At 34.1% G+C, this 10,290-nt stretch overlaps 1 protein-coding gene across 1 annotated transcript; it reads right to left on the bottom strand.

Annotated features, from left to right (window-relative positions):
- Nucleotides 1-639: 639 nt before the first annotated feature.
- Nucleotides 640-6,861, bottom strand: LOC548028 (beta-ketoacyl-ACP synthetase I-2). Its single transcript, NM_001250725.2, has 7 exons — nucleotides 6,345-6,861; nucleotides 5,665-6,096; nucleotides 5,101-5,274; nucleotides 1,946-2,059; nucleotides 1,720-1,821; nucleotides 1,126-1,192; nucleotides 640-1,033 (listed from the first exon to the last, which is right to left on the bottom strand). The coding sequence occupies exons 1-7, from the start codon at nucleotides 6,795-6,797 to the stop codon at nucleotides 966-968; spliced, it is 1,410 nt and encodes a 469-aa protein (NP_001237654.1). The 5' UTR covers nucleotides 6,798-6,861; the 3' UTR covers nucleotides 640-965.
- Between the last annotated feature and the right edge of the window lie 3,429 nt (nucleotides 6,862-10,290).

Here is a 10,290-nt window from a genome sequence, read left to right as displayed (position 1 = left end):
TTCTTTGAAGAAAGTATTAAATAATGGTAAAATATATAATAAAAGTAATTTTAAAATTAAAATATCTCATTTATAAGTTATTATAAAACTATCAGTGGTATAACTCTTTAAACATAAACTATTAAAAATAAAACATATTGACACAAGTCGATAATTATATTTATGTACTTTTACTTAAATAATTACAAAAAACCTTTATTAAATATTTTGTTTAATACCCTGAACAGTATTCTGCTTCAGATTAAATAAGTTGAAACACAATAATATCTGTAAGTGCTTTTTTTTTTATAATGCAATGAAGCAACTTACATTATATAGAAGACTGATATATAGCCCAACAAGTTCTGTATTAAATTTTTACGGAGGTTAGTAATTAATTAACGGCAGAAAATTGTACATCTAGCAGCTGGAAAAAATGGCGTACACAAAAATGTGCAATCATTTTTATTTTTTTCTTTGTCTAATTGTCGTTGACAGCAGTTCCATGGCGAATTCCACAAGAAAAAAAACGATTAATCCATATGCATTAGTACAAAGACGTGATTTATAAATTACTGCTTTTCATAGATTACAAATTTATCTTGAAAGTCATCACTCATGAAACCCCTCTGAAATAATGTTGTATAAGCATGTATTCAAGAAGCCGATCAAGTGAGATTCAAATAAACCCCTGATGCTACAATAAGGAAGAATGCTTAAGAATTTGAGTTTTGACATTCTATCCGCTGCTGCATACCTCCAAATAATGAAATCTTCGAGCTATATTCAAAATGTTCTACAACAAAACAGTCTTATAGCTAATTGTCAAGTCACAATTAGGCACAAAATGAACAACTACAGGCCTACAGCTTTTATATATGACGAACTCAGATAGAATAAATAGCCTCAATGATGTAGAGAGAACAAAATTTCAATTAACTTAAACCCGTGTTCTACATAAAGTTCAGACAAGCTAAGCTGGGCAATCAAGGCCTGAAAGCAGAAAATGCTACCACAGAGTTGTGTCCACCGAATCCAAATGAATTTGAAATGGCTGAAATAAAAAAGAATCACCAATTAGCTGTCCAAATCATGGCCTGTATCATGTGGGGGGCACTTTGGTTATTGAATTATTTAGAATCTTACCAACGTTGATTTCATGCTGCTGCTTGACATTTGCCACTGTATCAAAATCAACTGCAGGTTCTGGGTTCTGCATTCAAGACCAAGTACATATTTTAACTTTAAAATTAAAAAACATTGCTGCGAGAAAATCAAACTGAATGATTCTGTATGGTTCTCAAAGGCAAAATGGGACAATTAAAGGACATAATATTTTCCTAACTGCTTTGATTAAAACCACAACTATTTCTGCCCCCTCCAGTCACCCAGCAACACAATACTACTTGACTTTTTAATAGTATGGTGAAAATTAATACTAGCTTGATCTTCACTATGGTCTGGCTCAAACACCTCAAACTAACCACCCCTATATTAAAATGACAAGTCTAACATGTGAAATAATTCTCACATTGTTACAATGAGCTCCCGTATACATTGAAGGCATGCAAATTCCTAGGTATGATCTCCAATAATTTCAGAAACAATTTTGCCATACCAAGAAATAGAGCCCACATGGCTAAAGATAGGTGAAAAACACTGTCAATGATAAATAACAATTTACAATACAAAAGTTATCAGTCATAATAATCATAACCCTAAAATATTACGTATACATACAAATTGATTGATTGTTGGATGCAGCCATCCTGTTGTTATGGCTTTCACTGTGGCAATGGCTTCCAAACCCCCAGCTGCACCAAGGCAGTGCCCTATCATAGACTGATACAAAACGAAGAGCATGTACATCAGTTCATGGCCAAGGAATTAATCAAATATAATGCTTTATAGTCTAGAAGAAAACAGAGCTTTCACCAGCACATAAAAGTCAATAGTGGGATAATACCTTGGTTGCATTAATTTTGATTCCAGAAGTGTCCTTGAAAACCTTTTTAATAGCATTGATCTCTGCCAAGTCTCCAGCAAGAGTGGAAGTTGCATGTGCATTTATGTAGTTGACCTGAAAAGAAGCAATTGTTATGCTTTCACTTTGCTAATTTATGGTAAGGATGAATCAGAAGTAAAATATATAAAAATAAATTAACCAAACATTAAGACTAACTTCCAGAAAGAAAAAAAATCATACAGCAATGGCATTACAAATATCCTTTTAGTTCCATCAGTGACTTAAGCTCCTCTCTTGGAATGATGAGAGTAACTGGGTACTAAAGCATTATTTGCATAAGTCACTACAGCCTGGGCCTTACTTTCAGATAGATATTTTAATTTATGTTTTAATAGTACTGTTTTTCTTACACATTCTGATTACTTGGCATCACTCTAAGAGAAACTGAACCAAATCTCAGAAAAAATAGGTGGTACACAATTACACATGCTGTATATTATCGGTTTGCAACTGATATCAGTGTAATTGTGTAATATTAGTATCGCACACTTAATTACAAGAGAAAAAGATGAACATAACTCACAAAATGGAAGACAAATAGCACAACACATAAAACTATAAAAGAGTCCTTGCTCTCTCCCTCTGATTCTCTCACTATGCAGATCATTATTGCCTATTCTTTTTCCTCTGACAACCTAAAAGTTCCTGCTGCATCTGTGTTCTTGGTGCAAGTGCAATGTCAAACAACCTAACAGGAACCTCTGACAACAATGACCAACCACAATCTGCAACAACATACCTATGACGATTACAACCTGCCAGCTAAGACTATCCCCCAACAATTTGCAACACGGCACAATAGGGAACAAAGGGTCATTGTTCGCTATTGTGCCGTGTTGCCCCCTTATTGTGGTTGAAATAAACCTACCATATTTGAAAGCTTAAAATCAATGTTAAATGGAATTTGTGTTGTGGTGCCTACCCTTCTCCCCTATTGTGCTGTGCTGTGCCTCCCCTCCCCTCACTAGCTTGGAGAAATTGGGCAAAGTTTGATTAACACTGAACATTTGATTACCCACTTGATTATCCCTTGTGGTGTCTAAGCTAAATTGTTTACAACTGGGTTCTGTCTGAATTCCAAATTGTTTTTACCTTACAAACTTTTGATTTGGTCATTTTATGTATAAACTTTAACTTGTATTACCATGCTTTGTTATTATGGTTTGCTATATTATGAAGTTAGAATGTTGGATATTTATTATTTTATAGCATAATATTTTGTTTGGATACTTTAGTTGAGTTTTTTAATATTATTTTTGTAATTGGTAAAACCCTTTAGAATTTATAAATTGAGTCTACAAGTCATGTTTATGGAGCCTCCACAAGCATGTGTAGACTCTTGAGAACTTTGCTCACATGAGGTACAAATTCTCTGCCTCCTCTCGCTTTGGTAATTGGTACAGTTGTGTTATGGGTACCCATGCATTTTCACCTTGTCCTCTAGGAGAAAGTCGGGAAGTTTCTGACACATCACCAGAACATCAATAATGTCATCTATGCTAATCCTGATATTTAAGGCCTTATTTGGTTGAACTTTGAGTTTCCAATCATCCCTACTGTATGAAATACAGGTTGAACGTGATTGTCCTCTAGAATTTTCAGCTTATAAAAGTCCCACCCAGTCCAGCACCTTATATGGACCACAGTACCGAGGAATGAGTTTCTTTCTAACCCTTTTGGTTTGGGACTAAGGATTGTACTCTATAGGGATGAATCTTCAGGTACACAACTTTGCCAATTTCATAAACAATTTCCCTGATTTCCGTATCTGCACATGGCTACATTATGCTCAGAGCCTCAACCAAATGCATTTCAATTTATCCAGAATATGGTTCTGGGCAATGGGGTACGAAGTTTTTTTATGGTTTCCCTTCATAGTTTAATGATATTTACCCCTATGGAAATATCTCCAGTTCCTCTCAGTAAAAAGGGTACACAACACCATAGAAAGATTTGAAAGGAGAGAATTTAGTAGAGTTACATGGTTGGCATTATACCAAAACTCAGCCCAGCAGAGGCATTAGGCAATTGATGGATGTGCTTGGTTCCCTGTGATCCCCCATTTCTCCCTTCATCTTCCAACCCTTATCCCAAGATTTCAATCCTAAATCATGAGATCCTTCTTGTGGTCAAAACTTACATTTTGGGCTCCTTCATCATTCCTCATTCAAGCTTCTTGAAGCTCTTTCAAAGCTTTTGTTGGAGCCTTTCTCCAGAGCTTCTATCAAACCTTCCATTTGCACATTCACCATTCACAGCTCCCAAAATAGGGATCTCAAAGAGCAGTTGATAGAAAGTTAGAAACTGGGCCAGATCACCCAGAAAATGTACACTGTATATGTTACTCTGTTATCGATCTTGGTGCAATATCAGTACTAGTACCCTGAATTTCGAGAGAAACTGACAAACTATATAATGGAAAACAGTTAGACCCCAAGACTTACCTTGGTCTCTCACTACACAGATCTATGGTCTATCTTACCTTTTTCTCGGTTCTCCCCTCCTGTAGAGAGTTCTCCCACCTTCCCATATCCATTGCCACATGTGTAGGCAGTTATGCCACTCTCTGCCTGCTGGTATTACTCACTCAAGGTGCTATTTCTCTTCCCTCTTTCCCTTTCTTCCTATGGTAAACCTGCCTTACGGGTAGTTTTCTAACATACTTGTTAACCATGCAGCACCCATTACTGGTTGACAAGGAAGATACACATTTAATAAACATAATGAGCATCCTAACCTATGTAATTGGATCTAAATAATTATCTAACTTCCCTGCTGTCATTTATCCAAACTTCAATGCTAGAAAAGAAAATCTTGGAGACCTACTCAAATTATAATACATAGCAGCAACTTTATAAAATATGTTTACCATCTCTATACATGCATGCCATGCCATCCACCATTGTATCATGAAAAAGATATTGATAACACATAGAATATGCAAGCAAGGTAAGTAGGTATCAGAGAAGTAGAGTCAACTAGGGAGACATACTGAGGAGAAACACAATAAAGCAGGAGAAGAGAAACCAACAATCCTTTTACCAGATAAAATTACCAACAAAAGAAGAAGAGTGGTACAAGGAGTAAAATAGTACCTCCTCTGGTGACACACCCGCATCTTCAAGGCTGCTCTGAATGCATGTAGACACACCAAGTCCATCAGACCTTGGATCAGTCATGTGATAAGCATCACAGTTAACAGCACCTCCCAAGTATTCAGCAATAATAGGTGCGCCTCGCTTCATGGCATGTTCCAAGCTCTCCATTACCTGCCAAGTTATTATAACACTTTAAGATTTAAAAATTAACTTGCACAGAACAAAAAAATGCATGCAACATAGCAATCTCTTCATAAAATATCTTCAAAAAAACATACAATTATGCTGCTTGAGACCATATTTGGATAAATTTTCCGTAAGTACAGTAAAACGAATTGAGTTTCTTCAATAAGTTAAAATCAACTTATGCACCACAGCTTTTGGAGAAGTTAGACAAGAGAGCTTCTATAAAAGTTAAATAGATAAGTTGATTTTAACTCAAGAGTTGAAACCGAATTCATTTCACCTTCCTATTTTCTTGAATTATAAGCCCTTACGGCCAAGTTTATCCAAACAAGCTCTACACTGATTAAGATGAACACAAGGTGAATGCAGCCTTACCAAAACTCCAGCACCTTCGCCCATAACAAAGCCATCACGGTCCTTATCCCACGGCCTGGAAGCAGTTTTGGGGTCATCATTCCTCTGCGAAAGCGCCCTGCAAGCAACGAAACCCCCTAACCCAATTGGAATAATGGCAGCCTCAGTCCCACCCGCAATCATCAAATCAGCCTCCCCTCTCCGAATATGGTTCGCCGCAGCATAAAAGCAATAGTTGGAGGTAGCACAAGCCGTGGATATAGAATAGTTGGGACCCATGAACCCAAGGTCTATCCCAAGCAAAGCCGAACCCATGTTAGTAATGGCATACGGAATAAAAAACGGCGTTATCTTCCTGTGCCCCTTCTCAATCAGAGCCTGAACACCGTCAGAAAACACCGTTAAACCTCCCATTCCGGAGCCTACAAGAACACCAGCACGCTCCTTATCAATCTGCAGAGTCACAAATTCAAGTTAAATAGGGTTTTCCATAAGAAAAAAAATGAATAAGCAATAGCGAATCAAGGTTCAAATTCCATTCAAATAAGTGTCTATATTTAGCGTCCGATTCTAACAGAATTGTCTCTGAGAGAGACTATTTAACATTTAGTGTCTCACGGTGCCTCAAAAAGGATTGTCTCTCGGAAATGTAAACTAACAAAATAACAAGGAAATGTGGGAAGAGAGAATAGATCTGAGACCTTGGAGTGGTTGTCTGGGGCAAGGTCGGCGTTTTCGAGGGCCTTTTTGCCGGCGACAATGCAGTAGCGGAGGCAGTCGTCGAGGCGGCGGTCGTTCTTGCCGTCGATGTAGCCCTCGGCGGAGAAGCCGCGGATCTGGCCGCCGAAGCGCGTGGGAAACTTGGAGGCGTCGAAGCGGTCGATGGGGGTGATGCCGCTCTCGCCGGCGAGAAGCTTCTCGTAGTACCCCTCCACGTCGTTCCCGAACACCGACGCGAGCCCCATTCCCGTGATAACCACGCGCTTCTTCGAGTCCTTCTGCCGCTGCGGGGCGGACACCTTCGGCGCCACCGTGGCGGACACGAAGAACACGCGCTTGGCAGAGGAGGCGCGTCGCTTGGCGGCGGCATTGTTGGGGCCCCGAAGAGGGTCCAAGGGAGAAGTGCGGAGGGTGGGGGAATGAAGCGCTTGCATGATGATGACGATGATGGCGGAGAATGCAAAGCAGAACAGAACACAAACCTGCGAGCTAGTAGTGTCAGTACAACCAATCTAGCAAGTGGTCTTACACTCTTACTTATTTTCAGCTAGTGTAAAAGGATGAGTTTATTTAAACTTAATTTTTAAAATAACTATTTTTTTTTATTTTTATGTTTGTATAAATTATTTTTATTTAAAATAAGTAATTTTTTTTCTTAAGAAATAAATTTTATCTATTTTTTAAAAAACAACTTATATAAAAAAAATTATTTTAGAATTATTTTTCTAATTTTAAATAAACTCACCCAAAATCTATTTTTTTTCTTCAAACATATATTATTATGGTTTTGAATAAGTTATTGGTCTAAATCATATTGGATTCGTTGAACAACTTAACATGGTTGAAATGGAAAAATACCATTAAAGATAAGTGATCAATTAAATTCTTTAACACAATTTAGTTATCAATAAAATTAATAAATATTCTATATTAATTATATGGTTAAAATTATTTTTTCTCTTAAATTAAATTTATATTTTAGTTTTTTAAATTTGATTTTTAGTCATTTCTGACTGATGGTTTATCAAAAAACACACTAAACAAAACATTTTTTAAATTAAGAAGAAGAAAAACATTTTTTAAGGTTATTTTTGTATCTTCGCAACTAAGTGAGATTTTTTTATTTTTATCTCAAATACATATTTTATTATTAATTAAAATTTATTGATAATTAAAATATTTAACAGGTTTTTTTTAATTTTAGAATTTAATAAATAATAAAATACATATTATTTAAAATGTTTTGTTAATATTCTTACTCCTTAATAATGGAATAACGGAATGAGAATTCGTTTCCCCGCATCTCACGTGGCTTACAGCGGCGATAACAACAATGTTGCTGCAAATGTTCATCAGTTAGTTATAAATTTATGAGAACTACTGATATATTAAAGCGTTGTTTATTCATCTAAAAAAATAGTTTAATTTCGTTGAGTGTAAAAAAAAAAAATACTATTAGTTAAATAATAAAAAAAACTTATAAGACTATTAACTAATAAACAATGGTTATTAGTACGAGTTTTAAGTTAATTTTAATATGGAATGGTGAATAAATTAATAATCTTATTTTTTAAGTATAAGATTAGGTATTTGATCACATGTCCGTATATTAAAGAATATTATTGGTAAAGGCTAATTTAGGAATGAAAAAAATATCCATATTACTCATGAATATTCACCGATAAAATTTGAAGGCAATCAATCTGCTAACTGATTAACCCGCAAAGGATCTTCTTCTTCGGATGGTTTTATTGTTTTAAATTGGTGCTGGATGATGCTTTGGGGGTTTCTTTTCCCCAAATTGTAGTCTCTTTTATGTTTTTTACTCATAAAAAAAAGTACTATTCGCATGTATTTAAACAAATTTATTTGTACTAGTTAATAAATAGAGGCAGAAAAAATTATAAAATATTGAAAAGTCAAATTTTATTTAAATATTTATATTTTTCTTCGTAAATCTATACAAATCTATGATTTATCACTCACATGTGTTATATGTATGTTAACTATTGAACAAAACTTGGAGTGAAAGACTTAATCTAAATAAATAAAAATTATGATGACTAAATGGTATTTTGGACCGGTCTTCGATTTATTGTGACACCAACCAACCTTGTGATGGCAAAATAATGACTTTACTTGGGACTTTAAGGTCACCTGACAAGCTCATATAATCAACTTAGCTTGCACTGATATTGGCCTTTTTAAGTCCACTTTCATACGTTGAGTGCCCCTTATACGTGTCACTTACTACGCATGATTCTAACGATTTGTCGCATAAGACATGTTCATCGTAATCACCTAACAACTTTTCCTAACAAAACTACATTAAAGGTGTCTTGCCCCTTAGGTATGAATACTAATTGCAGTTTAGAATTAAAAGTTAATACCTTGTTGCAGATGATAAAAGCCCAAGAAGTGAAAAAAATTGCCTCCTTTTCACTTTGTTTTTTGCAAGCTATATATGTATCACTAATACGCCTATCTCTCTTCCACACCTTTTGCAAAAGACTTGCATCATCTATTGATATTTTCTTTTTTAGTGTCCAACCATCAATTAGAAGTAACAATTGATTCCAAAATTCCCAGGGCATATCTTCCACCGTTCTTCCAAATTCCTTCTCTTTCTCTCTTCTTTCATGGTATCAATCAAGTGTATCTTGAAATTCCTAGGAGGAAGCTTTGTTTGGAAGCATGTTCTTTGGGGGGGGAATCAACTTGCAGATTATTTATCTAAATTTGGTTACTCTCTAAATAGAAGTACTAGGATCTTTGATTTTTTGCCTTCTTTCTTGTATAACGCCTTTTTGCCAGATGTTTCTTCTATCATGTTTTTGTGCGGTTTTTAATGTTTGTTTCGGTTTTTCTCTTATAATCCAAAAAAAAAAGGTAGGAAGTCACTCCAAAACAAATACGAATTAACAAAAATAAGAAAACCAAAATTATACATAAATTAGAATATAAGGATTAAAAATGTAAGTATAAAATAAAATACTTCATTATTATTTAGTTGACAATGATAATTTTCATATATATGTTTCATTAGTTCATGTATCTAATGTTTATTAAATTTAAAAATACCTGTATAATACACACAAAAAAAACTTTTATATATATATATAATTACTTTTCTGTGCATCTTCTTTTTTTTTTTTTTTCTCGACCCGCCTTTGATTCATCTTGTTACTAGTGTCATTTATCAACTGTGATATTTATTCGTTTATAATTCACGATGTTGAATTGTGAAAAGCTTTTAATACTAGTTAATAATATCTCTCAGTAAACTTTTCAATGGTTAAGGTCACGTTTCACTCTCACCTAGTGTTTTTAGAGTGTAAACATTATTTTGAAGTTAATATTAAAACTAGAGGTTTAAAATCAAGAAGTTAAAATTATTTAATAATTTTTCAAATTTATTTATTTTTTAAAATTAAAATTTTCAAGTAATGTATTATTAAAACTCAAATTCCAAAAACTAAAAAAAAAAAAACAAATTTCAAAAGGAAGAGAGAAAAATGAGTAAAAGTCAAAGTTTCATAAAAGTATAATTTCAAAAGTTTCTCTGAAGTTTTTTCTATTATTAAATGTGATACTTTCTTTAAAAAAATTCTTGAAATTTTATTTGATCTAACTTTTTTTAAAAATTAATTAAAAATAAATTGATCCAAATCCTACAAAGTGTTCTACATTTGTTTTTAAATGCCTCAACTTTATCTTTTATAAAGTCTTCTTTTCCCCTTTCATAAGTCGTCTTCAATTTTAGACGTCATTTCAAAAAAGGCTTTTATTTTTCATGAAAAAAATAGTATTGAAAAACACATTTCGGATTCCTCAATGTGTTTTTTCTTGTTACTATAGAACCTACTTAAATTAAATACATTAAACTAAAAGAAAAATTGTTCAACACACTAGTATTATTACCAATTA

The sequence above is a fragment of the Glycine max genome, chromosome 5, assembly GCF_000004515.6.
Source record: "Glycine max cultivar Williams 82 chromosome 5, Glycine_max_v4.0, whole genome shotgun sequence".
NCBI classification, from domain to species: Eukaryota; Viridiplantae; Streptophyta; class Magnoliopsida; order Fabales; family Fabaceae; genus Glycine; species Glycine max.
Note: the sequence above shows the minus strand (reverse complement) of the source record. Positions and strands in the feature narration are given on the sequence as shown.

What these genes read in the sequence shown, in the direction of transcription:
- LOC548028 (NM_001250725.2), bottom strand. Translation starts at nt 6,797, where the DNA reads ATGCAAGCGCTTCATTCCCCCACCCTCCGCACTTCTCCCTTGGACCCT. An exon ending in CCCCAGACAACCACTCCAAG is followed by an intron (nt 6,097 to 6,344) that starts GTCTCAGATCTA and finishes GTGACTCTGCAG; the next exon opens with ATTGATAAGGAGCGTGCTGG. An exon ending in ATCCAACAATCAATCAATTT is followed by an intron (nt 1,193 to 1,719) that starts GTATGTATACGT and finishes TCTTGAATGCAG; the next exon opens with AACCCAGAACCTGCAGTTGA.